Source organism: Drosophila tropicalis, unplaced genomic scaffold (genome assembly GCF_018151085.1).
Source record: "Drosophila tropicalis isolate 14030-0801.00 unplaced genomic scaffold, ASM1815108v1 contig_1002, whole genome shotgun sequence".
Taxonomy (NCBI): Eukaryota; Metazoa; Arthropoda; class Insecta; order Diptera; family Drosophilidae; genus Drosophila; species Drosophila tropicalis.
In genome coordinates, this window is record NW_027172360.1 from 996,590 (window position 1) to 1,021,125 (window position 24,536).

At 38.0% G+C, this 24,536-nt stretch overlaps 1 protein-coding gene across 1 annotated transcript; it reads left to right on the forward strand.

The window, feature by feature from the left end:
- Window positions 1–4,935: 4,935 nt before the first annotated feature.
- gny (garnysstan) lies at window positions 4,936–15,529 on the forward strand. The gene is given in 5 exon segments (XM_068283754.1): window positions 4,936–5,662; window positions 13,414–13,611; window positions 13,669–13,801; window positions 13,803–13,829; window positions 14,784–15,529. Coding segments are annotated over 5 exon segments (1,449 nt in total). The 5' UTR covers window positions 4,936–4,976; the 3' UTR covers window positions 15,189–15,529.
- Window positions 15,530–24,536: the final 9,007 nt, after the last annotated feature.

Genomic DNA, 24,536 nt, shown 5'->3' on the forward strand with positions numbered 1-24,536 from the left:
AAGTCGCAATATCAAGTCGCCAACGCTGAGCATGAAATATAAACATTAGAATAAGCATTTTGAAAAACAATTGTCGCCTCCTAGAGCCATTTATATACACAACACTTTTGTAAATAAAATCAGTTCATATTTTGAATTCAAAGAATGAAAATCGTGTTTTATAGTTGTGGTACTAGATTCCCCTTCACATACTATAAACCTATTAGCATTCCACTAAGTATACCCTGCACTCTCTGCACTTGAATTCAAGGAATGAAGATCGTGTTTTATAGTTGTAGTACTAGATTCCCCTTCACATACTATAAACCTATTAGCATGCCATTACTAAGTGTACCCTGCACTCATTCCACACTCATCATAACGTTGCGAAAGCAAAAAGTCAAAGCTTATCACAGAGGGCACCGCCACAAATGTCATCCGATAACCCTTAGGCGCATAATTGCCATATGGACATTCTCCAGACTTAACATTCCTATAAAATGGTGTCGAGTTCGGTACATCAGATACCGAATCGCCAAATTCATTAATTTATATAAAAACCCTTCTGCAATATTGTATACATTAAAAAACCATAGACTTAAATGTGTAAACAATTGAGATAATTTGTTGTTTTCGATGCCCTCAAAAATTTCATAAAGATTGTATACTGCGAAATTTAATTGAACTTTTGTCCAGATTGGGCATACATTTTTTGACCGTTGCTCAATTGCTCGAAATTTCAAAACTTTCTGTTTGTTTTTTGCCATTGTTTATATTTTCGCTGTGAAATGCTCATTCGTTATAGTGAATGTGAAATTTTTAGCCTTGCATGTCGATAATATCAATAAAAAGGTTAATCAAGGCGCCATAGGAACGTCTCGTTTAGATGGTGATATTCAGTTCCACTCTAAACCTCTCGGAGACAAGACGTGTTACTTCTGCGATTACCTAGGTGCCGAAAGAGCAATCCAAGAAATCGCACCAACTAACAAACAAACATCAAACAAGTGCACAAAACAAAATACAACACACACAAAAATACAAAAACAACAAACACACTTCGTAGTGCAGGGCGCGAGCCCCAAAACAACAACAATGGACAAACCGCCTAAAATACACAGACTTACAACAACTCCAATTTCCAGTAAACATACAAACCTAGGCAACCCAAAATATATCGTGATTAACAGAAAAGACAACGCTTCATTTAAAAAAGTATCACCCTTTGTTATTAAAAAATCAATAGACTACACATGCGGAGGCGAAGTAGAAAGTTGCAGAAAAACCCACGCCGGTTTTTTGTTAGTTAAAACAAAAAAATACACACAAGCAACAAAACTACTTAAACTGAAAAATATGGCAGATATAGAAGTGACAGCCTCTGAGCACAAATCCCTTAACCATTCTAAAGGAGTTATATACAGCAACGAGTTACGCAACGTCGACGAAACAGAAATACTAAACGAATTACAATCACAAAACATAACCGAAGTGCGCAAAATACTAAAAAAACATAACAATCACGTTCGCATCGCATACTGTGTCAGAGTATATAAAAATTGGATACGAGAAAGTAAGAGTCCGCCACTACATCCCAATGCCTCTAAGGTGCAGAAAATACCTCCGTTTTGGCCACCCTACAACTATGTATATGCATTAACCCTGAGGAAATCTGCAAAAACTGCTCCAAAAAAACTCACACCGTGGAAAACGAAACCTGTACCAATCACAAAAGTTGCATTAATTGCATTAATAATCCAGAAGTCGACTACAAACACAGCTCACTAGATCGAAAATTTTTTTTAAATAACCTCCAAGCCGTTTTAGAAACTTCACTCACACCTACGTTAGTCACTGGGTACTTTAACAGCTGGCATAAAAACTGGGGCTCAAACGCCAACAATGCTAGGGGAAAACTTATAGAAAAATTCATCGCCCAATCAAACTACATCCTACGAAAAGACGGATCACCAACACATCTCAGCACCCACAACACACTAACAAACATCGACCTAATCTTTAGCAGCCCTATACTGAAAATTGACAGCTCATGGCGAACAGAAGACGATCTTTTTGGAAGCGACCACTTTCCAATAATAATATCCCTTTTCACCTCTACAACAACAAACACAGAATACACCACAGGCGAACCTAACTTTATCACGGACAAAGCACACTGGACACAATTCTCTAAATTAACAGAAGAATCAGTTAACAACACACATAATCACACCTATACCGCCAAAAAAAGAGCATTAGAAATAGAATAGCCAATAACCCTCATCGAATTTAGAGCAGCACTCAACACGCTAAAAGGCAGCACACCTGGGTTGGACAGAATAAACTACACAATGATAAAAAATCTCGACAAAAAAACAATTAAAAGAATCATAGACCTGCAGAACCTATACTAAACAACTTCATTCCCCAAGCCTACAAGAACAGCATAACTATTCCAATACCAAACCCCAATTCAGATAAAACTTCACTAGACTCCTACCGTCCTATATCACTTAACCCATACCTATCAAAAATCCTGGACAAAATAATAGCAAAGCGACTTTGGTGGTTTGTCTCTAATAACAAACTTATCCACAACAGTCAAACTGGTTTTACAAAGGGGAAATCGGCTGTCTACTACTAATCTACTTTTTGTAGACCATCGACTAGCCAGAAGCATCTCCAAAAAAACCATACATCCATTATTTCCCTTGACTTCGCTAGAGCTTTCGACAGAATAGGAATCCACGCAATCCTCGATTAACTAACAGAATCGAAAACTGGGAAAAAAAATTCTAAACTATGTCAAAAACTTTATGACCAACCGTAAAACAACAGTACGCATACGCACAGCCTTCTCCACTTTTCACCCCATCCCCAACGGCATTCCCCAGGGATCACCGCTTTCTGTAGTTCTATTTGTCATAGCCCATAACAAACTTACAATAATTCTTAACCAACATCCGAACATCAGCCTAAGTGCATACGCGGACGACTTCAACCTAATATTAAAACTAAAAAACAGGAAAAATTTAAATATTAACCTAATCCCCATTCATAGCACAATAACAAACTGGGGCGATTACTCAGGCGCTATGCTCTCCGACACTAAATGCAACTGCACCCTAACTACAGGACAAATACAAATTAAAAACGAGACAGCAATAAAAATACTTGGCCTGTATTTCAACAACAAATACAAATGGAAAACTCACGTAGAAATATCACACGCAACTGACATAATAAAATGCCTATCAAGCCAAAAATTTAACTGCAACACATCCACCTTGCTAGACATAGCCAAAGCAATCCTTATCTCCAAAGCAGACTACGGACTCCCCATATACGGTAATAGCCCAAAATCTTACTTACGCACTATCAAATCCGCTATTAACACAGGCTTCAGAATTTCTTTCGGAGCATTCAGAACAACTCCCACTCAAAACATCCTCTAAGAAGCACACGTTGCCACATTAAAGGATAGAAGAGAACTCATGACTGCCAACCTTATTAAATTCCTGCTCACAGCCAAAAACTCTCCTATCATTAAAATACTTAAAGCATACCGACCTCCAAAAAAAACAGAAACACAATTCTACAACAGACAATATAATAGAATACAGCAAAACCCACAACTTACCCTACCAGCCCCCACCCTAAAAAATCACTGCAAAAAAAATACATCTACAGAAAATTACCGGGCAAACTTCAAAGCAAAGAAATCAGAAGATAGCAACAAATACACATATACATATATATACCGACGGTTCCCAATCCTACTCAACTTCCACTCTTGCCATCACATATGAAGGAACGCACATAAAGTCGAGCCTTCTTCCACACTACTCGTCTGTCTTTTCTGCCGAAACGATTGCAATCGCAGAAGCTCTAGAAATTTTCAAAAACAAAAAGGGAAAATACTGCATATGCTCAGATTCCTTATCCGCCATAAACGCAATATACAACGCAAATAACTGCGATTACTACAGCTCACTCATACGGAATACCATACAAGCAACATTCCCAAAATTCAAACTGCTATGGGTACCCGGACACGTAGGAATACTAGGAAACGAACAGGCAGATACCGCCGCCAAAAATGCAGCCAAAGAACCTCTAATAATTAAAAACAATTATAACATAAAAGACATACTGAAATATATTAAAAAAACACATCAGTCTAAACTACACAGCTATTTATCAGAAACCTCCACCTGGTACAAAAATACAAATTACAGCAAACACAACAGCTACCACCTGTTCAAAAACAATCCACTTTCTCTTACACACAACGACGAAATCAAAATAACAAGACTTAGACTCGGACACACAAAGATTACCCACAAATACTACATTGACAGTACACCCAGAAAGTGCCCATATTGCAACCAAAACATCTCAATAGAACACATACTCGCATCCTGCAACTGCTTCGTAACAGAAAGACATGCAATATTTAATAACACCAACCCACTTGAATGCCTCTCACACCCACAAACACGCTAAAAATTCTACAATACCTAAAAAACACAAACCTGTACCACAACATATAAAACATGTAAAACATTAACATTAATCACACATACAATAAGTTAGCACTAAATTAAAACTAAGAAAACAATCTTTGTAAATATCTTTGTACATACATATCTAGACCTAGACAAGCACGAGCTGAAGGCCAACGCTGCCATAGCCATAAAAACACACGCTAGCCTAAATTTTCAATTATAAGTTAACTCTAAATATATAAATAAATAAATAAAGATGGTGATATTGATTGTAAATTTTCCTGTTCCTTGAATTGTGAAATATGTATGTGGCAATTGGGCTTTAATGCTAACAGTGTACCGAAGATGGATATTGTGGTAATCGTGTATAATACAATCATTTTATTTTCTTTAAAAAGAGTCAAGTTATCGATATTTTAGGAAAGAAATATCGACACATGTTCTTTAGTTCTTGTATATTTTCGTTCTGGAGTGTCCAGAAGTTGTACCATGTCAAGTTGGCAATGTTACACCAAAGCTGAACTATTGGCTATTACGTGCTTTGGAATGGCGTTGCGTTCAATAATTTCGTTGCATCCATTTTCTGGATTTGGTGTGCCACCAATGTTTGGTGATTATGAAGCGCAACGTCATTGGCAGGAGGTGACAATACATTTGAATGTTGACCACTGGTACAGAAATGGCACCCACAATGATCTACTCTACTGGGGCCTCGATTACCCTCCTTTAACTGCTTACCATAGTTACTTAATGGGAAGAGTAGCTAAATCGCTAGATCCACGTTTTGTTGAGCTACACACAAGTCGAGGTTTTGAGACTAAAGAACACAAAAGCTTTATGCGTTTTACAGTTCTCGCAGCGGACTTTCTAATATACTTGCCAGCACTTATATCTATGTGTGTCTGCATTAACAGCTCTTTCACAAGCAAACTTCCTATAATCATATTCATATTGACGATGATTTATCCAGGGCAAATTCTCATTGATAATGGCCATTTTCAGTATAATAATATATCGCTTGGTATGGCTGCTTTAGCAATTGCTGCTGCTCTGCGAGAGAAATATTCTTTGACTGCTTTTGTCTTTACATTAGCTTTGAACTACAAACAAATGGAACTTTATCACAGCCTACCTTTCTTTGTGTTTATTTTGGGCTCCTGTCTGGCACAACGCAGGTAATTAACATCGTAAACTTCGTAAAATTAAGAGCATTCTAACAAGCCGCATTTGGTTTGAAGCTCCCTCAAATATTTTCAAATAATGTATTAAAATGCCAAAAGCAAGTAATAACACTATGATAGTAGAAAAAAAGATGTCAAAATTCGATGGTTTCACCCTATTTCGGGTCCTGCGAATCGAACTGCATCATTAGTTTTTTAAGTTATCACGATGGTTTCATACAAAATTTTTTGCTGAAGTTTTTCATCAAAGTTGACATTTTTTCGAAAAGGGTCTTTTTTAATTTGCTCTTCCAAAATATTCATTTTTTTTTTTTACAAACTTTCGTCAGCAAAGTTTCTTAGAATTGAAAGGGCTACAAATATTGGAAAGACATGTAGCCTATAAATCCCCTTACATATTTAAATCTTTGTAGCCCTTTCAATTCTAAGAAACTTTGCTGAAGAAAGTTTGTAAAAAAATTAATATTTTAAAAGTTAGAAGAAATTTAAAAAAAGACCCTTTTCGAAAAAAAGGGCAACTTTGATGAAAAACTTCAGCAAAAAATTTTGTATGAAACCATCGTGATAACTTAAAAAACTAATGATGCAGTTCGATTCGCAGGACCCGAAATAGGGTAAAACCATTTTTTTTTTTTTTTTTTTTTTTTTTTTAAACTATCACAGTGTAATCGTGACCCAAAAAAAAAAAGGAAACTCAACATTGTCTTTTATAAGGTTCGTATACCTTTTTCCATAATACCATTAGAAAGCAGAAACACCCTTTCAATCGTTACCAATGCACAGTAGATCCGCTTATATGGAGCCGCGGCGAAAAATACTTCTAGTTGTGGTAGGATGAAATTTTTACCAAGGCTTACAAAAATTATTTAAATTTAGTCGTAAAAAGATGGAGGTGATTTAATGGAGCGCACGCCAGCCAAGCCCCTTCAAATCCCCACTTTCCAATTAATATAAAATTATCAACAGAACCCTCACAGGCTGTTTTGACAACATCAGCTTGAAGGTGCTGTGTTGATTTTGCAACTCGACTTCGGAGTAAGATTCGTACATAGAAATATTGTCCGGATATCTCTTTTTTTTCGCAGTGACTATACTTTGATAACTTGGAAAAAAATCAAAGGATATTTTGTTATTAACGAAGTCCCTTATCAGCAAATATTGGACTTTTGACATTCCATTAAAAGCAAAATAAATTCATTTGATTATCATTGCGTAAAGCAGAAACAACAGATTCATCGATCTAGCTCAGGAGGAGTGACAGGAGGATTCGCTGGGCAAATTTAACATTGACTTTTATTATCCAAAAACACAGATAAATAATGTGGCATAGATAATTTTTGGGGAATAGGGTAATACTACTAAAAGTTTAAGTTTAAAGTTTAAGTTAACATAAAATATCAAAGAAGTTAAATTCGGCCATGCCGAAGTTTATATACCCTTGCAGTCCTCTTTGTCTTGCGAAAACATCGGGTTAGAGGCATCAAAGCATTGGTATAACGAGACATAAACCCAAAAGGAAGATCAATGGTTACATCCAGAGTTGCAAGGAAGTTGTCTTCAGGGATATCTATAGTTGGTAGTTGGTATACCAACACAAATAATCAGAGCACACGCATTCACGCACAGACGCATTGCACCATAAACTGTAGGTGTATGCGTGTTAATCGCAGCATGCATGTAAAAGCTGATGGGGAAGAAGAAAAATAAATTGAAATGATATTTGGTTCTGTTTGTGCATTGATGAAATGAGTCACAGAAAATGTGCTTGGAACATGTAATAATATTATGGCTAAGGACTGCAAGGGTATAGAAACAATCAAGAATTTGTTTTTTGTAACTCCAGTACATATAAACCAGTTTTTATAAACCTATATGTTTGTACCGTTTTTGTGCATGTTTTTATACCCTTGCAGAGGGTATTATAAAATTGGTCAGATGTTTGTAACGCACAGAAGGAGACGTTTCCGAACCCATAAAGTATATATATTCTTGACCAGGATGAGAAGCTGAGTCGATATAGCCGTCCGTCTGTCGGTGCGTATGCCTTTTACTCAGCCATTTTATGAGCTATCGCGATGAAATTTTATGGGGGCTTTTTATTACCCGGGTGAGATAAAGTATGAAAATAAAAATAAAAGTTGGAGTATCCCCATGAAATTAACTACGATGATAGCATTGGATATAAAAACTCAGATTCCAAAATTTCAATCCGATCGGATAAATAGAACACAAGTTACAGTCAATATAAATCGGTTCAATAATCGCTGCCGGCAGCGCTGCTTGCTGCCTACTACGTCATCATCAAATCAACAGAGCACATGCATACACGCACAGACGCAACGCTACATGAACTGTATGTGTATGAGTGCGTTGCTTTGCTTAGGGAATGAGGAAAGAGAAGAACAAATTGTAGTATGAAGAGTAAAATTGTTTTGTTTGTTTATTGATGAATTAAGTTGCAGAAAACAAATTTTGAACATGTAAAATTATTATTGTTAGGACTGCAAGGGTATATAAACTTCGGCATAGCCGAATTTAGTAAACTGAAAATACTTTTGTTAACTTATGAATGGTCATATACAAGTGCATGCAAAAAAATAGTATCGCATGCCACTCGCCGATATTTATTACTATAACTCGCAAGATAGTATTCTGATCTGTGTAAAACCTCTATGCACCGTTATTTGCAATGTATAACACTTGTCATTGAATTGTGACCGGACTTGGGGACTTAACTTTTCTGCTATCGCGTGGACAAATACACAATAGAAAAAACAGACAAACAGATATTACTATAGCTATCTATTAACTAAATGGTATAGGATAGATGTTTTAAGCATATTAATAGAAAACTCTGGGCCGATTACAGGGAAAAGAAGGTTGTAATCAGAGCAGAGGACCCTAAAAGGTTCATGCAAGGCATAGTTAGAAAAACAACGACTAAGGGATAAAGGTATCAAAGGATGCCTACTCCGTCTACATGGTACCGACAGATTTACCTGATAACTCGGGCGAGTCGATATCACCAATTAGGAGCTTGGGCATAAAAATGACACCAAGCATAATTCTACGGTTAGTTATCGACGGAAGGTTATCTACTAGAATACGAAGGCAAATTGACATTGCGATCCCAGCTTAAGCCACGAAGATCAAATAGCAAGAACAGCTTTTGAACGGATACGAGTTTAATCTGGTGCGACTCATATTGAGGTGACCAAATGCAAGATCCATACTCTAAAATAGGACGGACAAGCGAAGTAAAAAGAATTTTAGTTGTATAGGGGTCGTCAAATTCTTTTGACCATCTTTTAATGAAACCCAGAACACTCATGACCTTTGCTACCGTGGTGGAAGTATGGGTGTTAAAATTTAACTTATGGTCCATAAGTACGCCCAAATCATTCATATTATTTAGACGTTGTAAAGGACTATTGTTTGGAAAGAAAGTGACCAGTTGAAAAGAGTTACGATAAAAAGTCATTACCTTACATTTGTTTGTGTAAGATTTAATAGATTAAACTGACACCAGAACTGAAAGTTTTTAAGATCAACTAAATGAATCTGTATCTTTCTAAGTAAGACAAAGCTTCACATCGTCAGCATACATAATAACACGCGCATGAACAAACTGATGGAAGATCGTTAATGAATAATGTGAAAAGCAGATGGCCAAGACGAAAAAAAAAGACTTAAAAAGTACCCACTGTTTTCTATTTGTTAAATATTCTCGAACCCATGAAAGGAAAAGGTGTGGAAACCCAATGTCGCTCAGCTTAGGAAGTAATAGAGTATGATTAACGGAATCAAAGGCTTTGCTGAAGTCAGTGTATATGACATCAGTTTGTTTAGCATTTTTGAACCCCTTGATAATTATAGAGGTAAATTCTAAAAGGTTAGTGGTTGTAGACCTACGTTTTACAAACCCATGTTGGGATGGCGAAATAATACAGCTGCAAAAATGTTCCAATTGTAAAGTTATAATTTTCTCAAAAGCTTTCGGAATAGCGGACAATTTTGAGATACCCCTGTAGTTAGAGGCTTCGGACTTTTTGCCATTTTTATGCAGAGGAATGATATACGACTCTTTCCAAATAGATGGAAAAGAGGAAGATTCGACAGACAATAAAAACAATTTTAAAATGGGTTTACATAATGCGTTTGCACAGAACCTGAGTAAACATCCAGGAAGACCATCTGGCCCCGGAGAATAATTAGGTTTAACTAGTTTAAGTTCGCTAAGAAGAGAACTTTCATCAATCACTTGATTGAAAATGCAATTAGCCTTTTCTAAATGACAAGGATACGGACTTTCTCGATATTCCGTTGAGGAATAGGTTGTTTTGAAAAAACTCGCAAACATATCCGCAATTGCCTGATCAGTGCTCGCTTTTTTATTTTGAAAAGACAAAAAAGATGGGTGCACAGAGGTCTTACGTTAGAATTAACAAAATTATAAAATTGTTTAGGGTCAGAAGAAAACTGAAGCTTACACCGCTGAAGATAATTCGTATAGCATTTTGTATTAAGCATCATGAATTTTGAACGAGCGACTGTATACAGAGCATAATCTGATGAACGCCGTGTTTTTTGAAACTTCTAATAATATCGTGTCTTCACATTTTTCAAATTGGATAACTCACGAGAGAACCAGGGAGGTTTGTTAAGCCGCTCCAGCCTACCAAGAGGCACACAAATATCAAAGAGTGAATTCAGAGTATCATAGAAAAAACGAACAGCTGAGTTCATATCTCTACAATTGTACAGATAAGACCAATCGGTAGTGGTAATGTTTTTATTAAGGCTGGCAAAGTCAGTCTTACGAAAGCACCAAGTTAGAGGTAACTCATTTGAACCAAGTAATGGTGAAAGCAAGGGCAGTTCAATTTTTAAATTTAATTCAATCCTAGAAACATCACAATAAGAAGAATCCAATACAAAAATAAGATCTAACGATTTTACATTAGAATTTAAGACAGGATTGACTTGGGATAAAGATAAGCCTAGAAGGCCATCAATAAAGGCATGTGACAAAGAGGGCAGCAACATGGTACATTCATCTGTTGGTGACCATGCTAAAGCGGGTAAATTAAAATCACCTACAATTATGAGCATGTCTTGACTGGAAACTAAAGAGGAGACAAACTGAATCGCCTCTAAATGATTTAAATATACCACCATGTCTGACAATGGTTGAATATAGGAACAAGTAATGAAAGCATTAAAAGATTTAAAATTTACTTTAACACCGACAAACTCAATCTCCTGGGTACTAGAAAATTTAATCATTTCAGATGATAAAGCAGCATCAACAGCTATCAGAACGCCACCACCTATGCGAGAAATCCGGTCACGTCTGAATATAGAAAAGTTTGTGGAAAAAACCGATGCATCAGCAATATCAGGTCTTAGCCACGTCTCTGTAAAAGCTAGAATGTTATGCTCAAAAGAAAGACTATCTACAAAGAGATTAGAAAGTTTAGATTTCAGTCCTCTAACGTTCTGGTAACCCAGGCTAAGGGATGAAGCTAGTTTTTTGACACACCAGCAGATGCTGATGTGACAGGAATAGTATTAGTTGTTGTTGTTGGCAAGCGAATCGGTTGCCGATTTTTTTTTTACAGTATATTCCTTAACTATTATATGTTTCGGCCAAAAGTCTTCTCGACATATAGTGTCGAAGATATTGGCAGAAACACTAATTTTAAAGGACGAAATGTCCCGAGAACAAGAAAATTTAAACTTCTTCTATTCGAGACGTTAACTTTCTTCCGAATATAGGCTATTACATCATCAGATGTGACAACAGGGTCTAGCCTAGAAACAAATATATGTTTCTTTGGTGGTGGATATCGGCAATATCCATTGGAATGGGTGATTGCCCGGAACCATCGGACACTACAATAGGCATCGTTTTTAAGAGAGCAAAATAATAGTAGTGAAGGAACTTTCCATGCAGGAAACTTAAACTATTGCTAGAAGGTTGGATTTTTTAAATCTATTTCTTGTGTCAAGTGTTCCCGATAGAAGATTCATTAAAATATTTCAATTTGCCTATTTAAATGGGCCGTGATATCCAAATATTTTTTAAATCTATTTCTTGTGTCAAGTGTTCCCGATAGAAGATTCATTAAAATATTTCAATTTGCCTATTTAAATGGGCCGTGATATCCAAATATCTTTTGAGAAGAGCATTCACAACAAAAACCTTATAACTGACGGCAAAACTTACAGAGAAGTCCGAAAAATGTTTAAAGGTTTTACAACTGCAGTTCAAAATGCATTAACAGATGAGAAAAAATAATAGTAAGAAGTGGCCGAAAGCTTAAAATCTCTTTAATTTGCAGTTCAAAATGCATAAACAGATGAGAAAAAATAATAGTACGAAGTGGCCGAAAGCTTAAAGAGATTTTAGAAAAAGAATAGTGCGAGCCTCAAGGCTTCGTCAGTTTGCATCTGCTGTGGAGATCTAGGAAGAGCTTAACGGACAGTGCGGGAAGACTTAACACTAAATACCTTGAATGCTCGCAGCCCTCGGAAAGAAAGAAGAACATAAAAAAACGAATTGAATACTCAAAATTGCACATAAATTAGCCTGTGGCGAAATGACACAACATACTGAGGTCAGATGACTCCAAAGTTGTGTTGTTTGTGAAATCTAGACTAAATGTTCGTCGACCGAAAAACACGGAGTAAAGTCCACCAAGACTATTAAACATGGTGAATGAAGTGTGTTGGTGTCGGGATGTTTTTATACCCTTGTAGAGGGAATTATAAAATTGGTCAGCTGTTTGTAACGCACAGAAGGAGTTGTTTCCGACCCCTTAAAGTATATATTATTGATCAGAATGAGAAGCTGAGTCGATATAGCCATGTCCGTCTGTCTGCCCGCCCGTCAGTGAAAATCAACTTTTGCCATCTTAGGAGCTATCGGGATGAAACTGATATTTGAGCTAAAGCAGATAAATTATGAAAATTGTCAGGAACGGACCACCACACCATAAAGTTATAGAAGAAACATAGATGTTGAAACTGGAGTATCTCTATGAAATTTTCTTATAAGATAGTTTTGAATATAAAACATCATGTGTCGAAATTTCAATCAGATCGAATACTACTTCGTCGTTGCTTGAAACCCATAGAGCAGCTGAGCACACGCATATGCGTGCCAATCGCAGAATGCATGGGGAAGAAGAAGAAAAAGAAATGTAAATGGTACTTGGAATGTTTTGTCTGTGCAGTGATGAATTGAGTTACAGAAAAAGAGTTTGGAACATTTTAAAATATTATGGACAAGGAGGAAGAGAGTAGCTGCTACACAGCCAATCGCCGGTAGTCTTCAGTAGACATGCCACTAATTATTAATGGGCTGATATTGAATTGGTCTTTGTTATTTTTTCCCTAAAATAATATTCTATACTTTGAAACTTTGTTGTGTTTAAATTATGTGCTACTATTATTTTGCTAGCCTCAACTTAGCACTATTGACACAAAATCTTCATTATTTTCGAAAAATCAAAATGGAGTGGTTTTTTTTTTACAATATAAATAATAACATGTCCAATAATAAATTTGCATACTAAAAAATCTTGGTCTAGCGCCGGTAACATAACTTTCTATGCTTTAAGTAAAATGGGCGATGCAACAACTATTTTTTTGCTCACAGCTGTATACATGTATATGTATACATGTATATGTATGTATGTATATAAAATAATTAAAACAAAAATTTTTAATTTTATTTTCAGCTTTTCATGGGTTGCAATTAAGTTTATACTAATTGCAACAATTGTTTTATCGACATTTGGACTTGTTTGGTACCCTTGGCTACGATCATTAAAAACCTTCATGGAAGTTATCAGTCGCCTTTTTCCAGTGAATCGTGGAGTATTTGAAGACAAAGTTGCCAGCTTTTGGTGTTCAGTGAACATTATTTTTAAATTAAAGTATGGTATATTTGAAGGAGTTCAATGACTTTTAATCAACTTAACCATCTTTTATAGAAAATATTTTTCAAATCATCATATGGCGTTAATTTGTTTGGGTACTACACTTTTTGCTTCGCTACCTACAAATTTGGCAGTTCTTCACCGAAGAAGCCAACTTGGATTCTTACTATCTCTATTCAACACTGCTGCTAGTTTTTTTTTTATTCTCATATCAAGTATGTATTTGTAGGCTGTTTTTTTATACCCTTGCAGAGGCTATTAGAAAATTGGTCCGATGCACACGCATACACTCAAACGCAACGCTACATCACCTGTATGGGTATGCGTGCCTATCGCAGTGTGCTACATGCACACATGCAAGGGAATGTGGAAGAAGACGAACAAAAAATATAAATGATATGTGGAATGTTTTGTCTGTGCATTGATGAATTAAGTTACAGTAAAGAAGTTTGGAACATATAGAAATACATATTATGGCCAAGAACTGCAAGTGTATATAAACTGCGGCACAGCCGAAGTAAGCCTCTTTGATATTTTTATACCATGCACCCATAGGGTGAAATAGTATATTAAAATCGCCAAAATGTATGTAACAGGCAGAAAGAAGCTTTTCCGACCCCATAAAGTATATTTATTTTTGATCAGCACTAACAGCTGAGACGATCTAGCCATGTCCACCCGTCCGTTTGAACCAGTAGATCTCGGAGACTATAAAAGCTGGAGACACTAAATTTGGTATGTAGACTCGTGCAGTATGTACAGTTATCGAGGTTGTTTCAAATTTTTACCAAGCCCCCATTCGCCCCCGCAAATTGAATAAAATCAATTTTTATAAAGACTATACTAGCTAGTGACACCGAATTTAATATGTATACTGGATTAGCATGCGCGAGGATTTTGTTTAGTTCAAAATTCAAAATTTCTTTAATTCAAAAAGGCAGGAGTTGGCCGTAGGCTACTGGCGGCGCTAAAATCCGCGTGTGTTTGTAAGAATGAGCGAGATTGCATATGCTACGATGAGTCATGTAAAATAATTTAATAAACATACATTTGGTCTTTCGAAATTTAAAATATTTGTTTCACCTGATGCATGGTATACCAAAGTTGGCGAAACGACTTACTTACTTCATTTTGTCTATTTTCATACTTTCTTCTCTTAAATTGTTCAGGTACACGAAAAAACAGTTTTGCTTATTACGTTGCCAGCACTCTGTTTATTAAAGTGGTGGCCAAATGAAATGTTTCTGTTTCTGGAGGTGTCGGCCTTTAGCATGTTACCACTTTTAGCTAAAGACAAATTATTAGCACCGTCAATAGCGACTATTATTATTTTCCACTTAACATTTAAATGTATTCGCTTTCAGTATAAAAGCAGTAATATATATTCGTATTATTTAAAGCGCGTTTTTAATATTTCTGAAATTGTTTTAAGTTTCGTTGTATATGGTTATGTATTTTTTGATCCTCCGCTTAAATATCCAGACTTTTGGGCTTCAATTATTTCGTTCATAAGCTCCGTTTATTTCTTTTTGTTTTTAATATGGGGAAATATAAAGCAAACACAATACATATAATAAATAAATACTGACATACAAATAAAAATTTGCAAATTTATGTGTATTCATGTAGGAAATGAAGTGTCAGGCAGGCATAATCATTGCAATCGTTTAGTACCGAGTGAGCGAGACAGAACGACACGCAGCGGCCGAACCTATCTGGTCGACTCACTCATGGAAAAATAAAGCAGAAGCGTCGATCGAAAGCACTCGCAATCGTACTCTCTCCTCGATCACATCGCACACCCAAATTTGTCGCTAAGGCCATCACAATAATTAATAAATATATGTTTTCTTAACACAAAGAAACATTGTTAATAAAATAAGTTTAAATAAGGAAATCACATCCTTAAATAATATTGAAATAAATTTTTTTTTTTTTTTAAAACGTTTAATATATATTTGTTGAATCTACTCTTAAATTAGAGCCTAACAACAAGTTTGAGATATTTTTCTTAATCTAGTACTTAAGATAAATCCTGGGGATATGGCAGGCGGACCGAATCACTTGTTATTGGGTTGGTCTGTCATTTCTTTTAAGACGAGTTCTATTATTAGTTCGCGTAAGGGAATTGGCAAGAACATTTGGGTGTGCATCCAGTTTCGCAGAATACTTTAGTTGTTGACTACCTATTTCAGGTTTTACGCTAGGTATATTTAGATCTTTTTGAATGTTGTCGTTCCGTATGTACCACGGGGCCCCCGTGATTGATCTTAAAATTTTCGACTGCGCTCTTTGTATAATATCGACATTGCTAATACTTGCCTTCTTATATTCCAGACGTAGAGGGGACCGAGCATTGATGATCCAATGTAGGCTACTTGCTTTCAGTTTAAGCTGTGACTTTTATGCTTCGATGTGCTTGCGCCAAGTTAGTCTTCTGTCTAGGTGGATGCCAAGGTAAGTGACATCCTCGGCTTGAGGAACTGGTACGTTGTTTAGCATTAGAGCTGGACAGTTTCTTCTGTTAAGCGTAAATGTAACATGTTTGCATTTCTGCTCGTTGACCCGGATACGCCAGGTTGCTAGCCATTCCTCTACCACCTTGAGGTGTTCCTCTAATTTTGCAGAGGCTTGTATTGGGCATTTGGATCTGCTGAGGATTCCCGTGTCATCGGCAAAAGTGGACGTTGTAAGTCCTAAACTCGTTGGTAAGTCTGCAGTGTACAGTAGGTAGAGCAATGGGCCGAGTACACTGCCTTGCGGTACACCAGCTTTGATTTCAAAATCAGCCGAGACGGAGCCATTACATCTTACAGCGAATTGCCTATTGTAAAGGTAAGATTCCATGAGTTTGTGGGTGTAGTGTAGCAGTTTTTGCCGGATTTTGAACATCAGACCCTCCAGCCAAACTCTATCGAAAGCCTGGGCAACGTCGAGAAAGACAGCCGCACAGTATTCTTTTAGTTCGAATGCTGTTCGTATTTCGGATGTTATGCGATTGACTTGTTCAATTGTACCATGTTTTTCGCGAAAGCCGAACTGGTGTGAAGGGATTGTGTTCTCCGATGCCAAAAATGAGTTTAGTCGGATCTGCAGGACCTTTTCAAAAAGCTTCGAAAGACATGGCAGCAAACTAATTGGCCTATAGGATGATGGCTGGGTTTTGTCCTTTCCCACTTTAGGAATCATGATGATAGTGGACCTTTTCCATGTTCTTGGGAAGTAGCCAATTCTTATTATAGCGTTGAACAGTTTGCAGATGTATTGTATGGCAATGATAGGGAGTTCCAGGATCATTTTCGGTGTGATTAGGTCATGGCCAGGGGCTTTTTTTGGCTTTATGTGGTTTTTAATAACTGCAGTGATCTCGTCCGATTGGAGTTCCGAGTACTCACTATCCGTTAATGTGCTCGAAGGGGGAAGTACAGATGAGTTTGATGTTGGATTTGGCTGGAAAACCATTTTAAGATGTGTGGCAAATACGGATGCCCTCTCTTCGTCACTGCGGGCCCATCCACCGGTTGGACTCCTTATCGGTGAAATTGTCTCTGCAGGAGCGCTTAAAGTTGGGTGGGCTTTCCACAGAGCATGTTTAGTGCTGGTTGGGCTGAGCTTTTCTATGTATTTTCTTTGAGCCCAGCTTTCCTCTTGTCTTAACGCCTTGGAGAGGTTGCGATTAGCATGCCTTAGGCGAAGTTTTGCTGCTGGTGAGCGAGTAATCTGCCATTCTCTTCTTAGACGTCGTTTTTCCGTTACTAATTGTTCTATCCGCCGGTTCGTAGGCCTGTCAACAGGTTTAGTGTAAGAAGAGGCAGGTGGAGAAGATACTTTTGCTGCAGCTGCCATCATAGACTCAAGTGCAGAGACGCACATATCAATTTCTTCTGCAGCATTCAGTTTCGGCGAACAGTCAATGTGGGCACTCATGTACATTTTAAATTTAAGCCAATTTGTTTTGTTGTTTGTAAGCCTATATGGGCGATCAAGTACTTGAGGTCTTGTTAATAGTGTGAATAGCACTGGAGAGTGATCGGAGGTTAAATCTAACAGTGTATCCGCAGTGATCCGATTACGCGGAATCCTCTTGGTTATTGCGAAATCAATCAAATCAGGAACTTTCTGTGAATCTGTGGGCCAATAAGTAGGCCTACTCGGTAAGACGTAATCCATCTTATTGAGGGTTGACTATTGTGTTGTACAACTGCTTGCCCTTATGATTCACCAGGCGAGACCTCCAGTGCGTATGTTTGGCGTTATAGTCCCCTGCTGCAATGAAGCGATCTCCGAGTGTGTTAAAGAAATCGGTAAATTCCTTTTCAGAGATTGAGAAGCGTGGTGGGCAGTACAGGGCAACCAATGTAGTGTTGCCGCAGCTGGTTTGGACGGTTATAGCAGTTGCTTGTAGGTGCTGTGTTTCAAATCTGTTGAGGAACGAGTGTTTTATACGGTTTTTGATTAGGATACCAGTCCCGCCATGAGCTTTTCCGTCTGGATGGTTTGTTGCATAGAAGGTATATTTTGGTATTTGAAAATTATTTTTTGATGTTAAATGTGTTTTCGAAATCAGCAAAACGTCGATTTCAATTGAGTCTAGGAATAGTTGCAGTTCATTTTTGTGCTTGGAGATGCCGTTAGCATTCCAAAGACATAGACGTAGCGAAGCCATTATTTATTCTCGATAAGCTTCTGGATAATCAGGTTTTGATTCCGTATCAGTTCTTGCATACAGTTTTGCATGAACGTCATAAAAGTGGTCATGTTTTGATTGAGTGAGATCAATAGGGCTTCTAAGCCACTTGGAGTTTGCTGGCCAAGCTCTGGTGCGCTAGATTGCGAATTCTGTAGATGGTGGAGTGACGGGGTCTCTTTTGCGGGCTCCGTCTGTCCAGTTCGGAGCACACTAGCGAAGGATACACTAGGACTGTATGTAGCAGGCATGTTAGATGATCTAACAGCCTTGGCGAAGAATACCTCCGGTGTAGTTTTAGAGGCGTTGACGGTGATTTTTGGTCCAGCTGGGGGTTTGCGCCCTTTTAGGTGAGATTTAAGATCCTTGAAGACAGGACATCCTCTGTAGTTGGCCGTGTGGTTCCCTCCACAGTTACTGCATAATCTTAGTGCGACATTGTTTCTGTCCTTGGTGCAAATGCCATCTTTATGATGTTCGCCACAGCCAACACACACTGACCTGAGATTGCAGTTGTTAGAGGTGTGGTTGTATTCCTGGCAGTTTTTACACTGCGGTGGTTGGTGTCTCTTATGGGGCTCCTCTACGGTGATTCTTCTGTGCAATAGGAGCTGTAGGTTGTAGATTGGGTGCACTTCATTTGGCTTCGACCGCTTTGCATCTGGTTGGAGCTCGATTTTAAAGAGCGACTTTGTTCCTGTTGATGATGTTGACAACGGATTTGACCGCAAACCCTTCTTCGACCAACGCGTCTGCTATTTCTTGAGTAGGGACCGATGGCTCAATCCCCTTTAACACAACCTGGAGCCCTTTACTGCTTTTTAGTTGGTAGGTATAGAAGTTGATGTTAGCATTACGGAGGTACTTTTCGATGATGCGGAAATTGTCCTCAGTTTGGGTTTGACATATAATTTCTTTAATGTTACCCCTATTGAGAGGGGTTACAACAAAGTTATTTGCCCCTACTGTTTCTACTAGCTTCGAAATCAGGGCGCTGCAGTTGGCTCCACGGATGTATAAGGGGGGTGGTCTAGCCGATTTAACTTTATCTACAGCGCCGGCTTGATCATCTTGCTGATCGGCAAGAATTTCATTTGGTTTGGTTATTTTCGGCGTGTTGCCACTTTTTTTTCTTTTGCGGGCTTAGCTTCCGCTTAGTTATTTTAATATATCTATCCATTCCAGTTTGGACAGAAGTCGTTGGGTTTACTATTGTGGCTGACTCAGGGCGACTTGTCGTTGGCGGCTTGAGGCAGGTCAATACTTCGACAGACGTTGCAGTAGTTGCTGTCAACGAGATGACGGTGCTGGTCGGTGCAATCAGTGACCCAGTTATCGTTATTGATGGAGAAACACACTGCTCTCTCCACGGTCTTTTGATTGCTGAGTGGCTGGCACTTTCGGTGTTATTGCTTACGTTAGCATTCAGTGGGGTCGGCGACACCACCGAAAAGTACGCGTTTTTGCGTTGGACCGAGAGTCGACGCTCACGTTGTTGTTGTACAATTAGTTCTTGTAGCTGTTGCTGTTGGGGATCGAGAGAGCTTGGGCCCGAATTGGTGGACATGGCTTTTGTAAAAATTACGCACTTTATTGTTGCAACTTAGATAGGGAAAGGTCATGGTTCACACTAAAAGATGTGGAGGGAAGCGTTTCAGAGTTTTGCGGTTTACGTTTGATTGATGTTGTACAATGGATTAGGGAGCTAGAAGAATGCGCTTTAACCGTACAGTGGAGTCAGTTACAGCTTTTTGTGTATGCAAAACAATTGTTAAAGGGAGCTCCATAATCGTTTATACGTAGTAAAAGAGATATTTGTAGTTAGGAGTCCCTGAAAGTAGCTTTGAAAAACGAATTTAGAGTAAAGGTTTCATCAGCAGAAGTTCATAGAAGACTGGGCAATCGACAGTTAAAGAGAGGCGAGAACTTGTATGAGTTTTTGTATTCGTTAATGGAAATCGCAAAGCCGATCGATTTGGATGACGAAAGTTTAATCGAGTATTTCATAGAAGGTATACCAGACATGAGAGCAAATAAGGCATTATTGTATCAGGCCAGAACAGTGGATGCGTTGAAAGTTCAAATAGAGACCTACTTAAAATCCTAGGATCCTAGAAAGTCGTCAAAGAAAACAACATTCGAGTCATCTGTTCACAAGCAAGGTAGAGATAATAGAGAGAAAAATTGGATAGCAAAAGGTGATCGCAAATGTTTTAAGTGTTGTGATCCTTCACACATGATGAGAGACTGTAACAAAAAAACGTTTACTTGTTCTAAATGTGGCAAAACAGGCCATCGTTCGTTTGAATGTAAAGATATAGATACCACCAAAGTTGAAAGCACCAATGTTGTAGATGATAAATTAATAAAAGCATCAGGTAAATTTACTGATTCGGTTTGTGAGCATCAACAGAAAAGAATCACTGTTTAACGCGAATAAATCTTGTGCTGAGTTGTTTAAGGAATTTGAAAGTATGTGTATCACAGTGCAGAACAGAATAAAGTGGAAATCAAGAGTGACTTGTCACATATCAGTGCAGAAATCGGTAGTGAAGTCAAGAAGTTGATTAAAAGTTAGAAACCTATTAGAAATACAAACACTCCTATAGAAATGAAGATTGTACTAACGGATGAGTTGCCAGTTTATCAGCATCCAAGGCGTCTAGCAGAGTCTGATCAGAAAATCGTTGATAGTACAGTACAAGAATGGTTGGAGGAGAAGATAATAAGGCCAAGTTTTTCCGAATATGTTTCGCCTGTTGTACTTGTAACAAAGAAGAATGGGAAAAAACGTCTGTGCTGCGATTACAGAAAGCTAAATGAGAAAGTGGTCCGAGATAATTTTCCTATGCCACAGATGGACACCGTATTAGAAAAACTTCAAAGTGCGTTGGTTTACACTACTTTAGATCTTACAAACGTGTTTTTCCATGGTCCTGTTGAGGAAAAATCTCAGAAGTACACAGCATTCGTAACTCAGAATGGTCAGTATGAATTCCTGTACGTACCATTTGGAATTTCCAACTCTCCAGCAGTTTTTACCAGATTTATAATGGCAGTAATGAGAGAATCAGTGAAGAATGGATCTCCAGTGGTGTATATGGACGATATAATTATACCAAGTGTTAGCGTGAATGATGGTCTAATTAAACTTAAAAGGGTGTTGAAGATAGCTGCGGAAAATGGGTTGAGAATAAACTGGGAGAAATGTCAGATACTGCAGAGTAAAGTAAATTTTTTGGGCTATATAGTTAAAAATGGAAGTATTAAGCCAAGTAAGGAGAAGACTGATGCCGTTACAAAATTCCCGATCCCACATGATAAGAAGTCAGTTCAACGATTTTTAGGGTTAACATCGTATTTCCGTAAATTTATCGAAGGATACGCAATAACACCTAAGCCCTTGACTGACATTTTGCGAAAGGACAACAAGTTTGAGTTTAAAGAATTGCAAATGGTAGCGTTTGAGCAATTGAAGTTAGCATTGATCAAAGGTCCTGTTTTAAAGTTATACAATCCTAAGCTAGAGACTGAAATTCAGACTGATGCCTCGAAACACGGTTTCGGACTGCGCTTTTACAGAAAGATTCAGAAGATGGTTTATTCCATCCGGTACAATATATGAGTCGGAAAACTAAACCTTGCGAAGAGAAGTATGATTCATATGAACTTGAGGTTTTAGCAGTTATTGGAGCATTAATAAAGTGGCGTATATATGTGTTAGGATTGAGATTTAAGATTGTCACAGATTGTAATGCGTTCACGATGACAATGAAAAAGAAAGAGGTTCCGTTGCGTGTAGCACGTTGGGCAATGTACCTACAAGATTTCGATTATTAGATCGAACATCGTTCAGGTTCAAAGATGCGGCATGTGGATGCCTTGAGCCGTTTATCTTGTTTTCTGCTAACTGACACTATAACCCATAAATTAAGGAAAGCACAGTTGTCAGATGATTGGACTAAATTGATTAGGAGCTTAGTTCAAGAGAAAGGATATGAAGATTTTTACATTGAAAACGAAATATTGTTAAAGGACTCCAATCGAGAACTTATTGTCGTTCCCTCGCAGATGGAAAAGGAAATAATACAGATTGCACACAAACAAGGACATTTTGGAGTTAGAAAGACTCAGGATATCGTAGAAAAATCGTATTATATTCCAAAATTAAAAGAGAAGGTAGTCCATGTTGTTGAGTGTTGCGTGGAATGTCTTATTGTTAATGCCAAGACCGGTAAAAAGGAAGGGTATTTGATGCCTTTACTTATTGGTAAAGAATTCTTTACCAATCCTATCCTTTACTTATCTCCTGATCAGCCATTGATAACATAGCACATTGATTACGTTGGCCCGATGGAGGTCACAACAAAGCGTTACAATCATATACTTGTTATTGTTGATGGGTTCTCTAAGTTTGTATGGTTGTATCCGACTCGTGGAACAGGAGTCGAGGAAGTACTTAGTTCTCTTGAAAGGCAGGCCATTTTTTTTGGTAACCCGATAAGAATAATTTCTGACAGGGGAGCAGCAATCACGTCCAATGCGTTTAAGGAATATTGTAACAGACAGGATATACAGCATTTACTGATAGCAACTGGTTTACCCCGTAGCAACGGCCAAGAAGAAAGGATGCATAAGATAATAGTTCCAATGATTTCAAAGTTAAGTCAAGAGAATAAGGGAAACTGGTACAAGTATGTAGGTCGTGTGCAACAATTTGTTAATAATACTGCTCCAAGAAGTACAAGAGTACTTTTAAGATTTTGACAGGAATAGAGATGCGTAGTCCTGATGATCCCAAAATGAGAAAGCTGATAACCGATTCGTTAATAGAAGAATTAGACTGTGGTCATGATGAGATTAGAGCGGATGCTCGAAAGAATATCGATGAAATACAGCAGGAAATGAAAAGAACGTTCGACAAAAACAGGAAATGTGAAAGAAAATACAATTTAAACGAGTTAGTGGCGATTAAACGTACGCAGTATGGGACAGGTCTAAAGTTAAGAGGTAAATACTTAGGACCATATAAAGTCATGACGGTGAATAGGCACGGTCGATACGACGTTGAGAAGGTTGGCGACGGTGAAGGACCTTGTAAGACCTCAACAGTGGCTGAGTTCATGAAACCTTGGCTAGGAGCACTCGGGTCGAATGACTTGTCAGGACAGCCGATTGTAGGAAATGAAGTGTCAGGCGGGCATTATCATTGCAATCGTTTAGTACCGAGTGAGCGAGACAGAACGACACGCAGCGGCCGTACCTATCTGGTCGACTCACTCATGGAAAAATAAAGCAGAAGCGTCGATCGAAAGCACTCGCAATCGTACTTTCGCCTCGATCACATCGCACACCCAAATTTGTCGCTAATAATCCTCGGCGGATACAGTCACTCCAAAAAACGTGACTTGAATTCTGATGGGAATCGCTATTGGCATTCTAATTCGAGAATTTTCCATGACCACCAACACTTTTTATATTAACTCCAGTTTTTCTTGAATTACTTGTACCAACTCATCATACCAGAAGAAATTGGCAACCGCCAAGTGTTGGTATTTATTTGGATTTTTCCGGATTTAACCGCCCTTCCACGAACAAATGGTCGTTCGGGATATCCTTCCGCTCCTCCAGTTTTCATCGGCGGAATTCTGGATAAGTACAACATTTATTATTATCAATATTTTTATCGTACCACATGACATACCAATAAAAGTGTGAGGTTTCCCGCTCTTCCAGCGACTTGCACACTTTTATACACTTGTGCATATGGGCATATTGTATTGTTTCTTCCGACCCATTTTGTGTTTGTCCAGTGTTTTTATATTTGCAATAAACTTACTTTCAAATTTACTCCACCCACATACATACATATGTAAATTTTCTTCCCCACATGTACATTTATTTCCACAGCTAGCTGTTCGCTAAAACTGCACAAAAATTGAATAGTGGCATGTCCATTGTTCCCCAGCTTAAAATCTCGCTCAAATTAGAAAAAATAGTGCGAGCCTCAAGGCTTCGTCCGTTTGCTCAGCTGTGGAGATCCACGAAGCGCTTAAAGTGCCGGCCCGAGTGCGGACGTGTAACTTGAACGCTCGCAGCCCTCGGAAAGTTCCGCTTCTCTCACAAAAGAACATAAAAAAAAGAATTGAATACTCAAAATAACTTTCTATGCTTTAAGTAAAATGGGCGATGCCACTACTATTTTTTTGCTCACATGCTTATGTATATATGTATG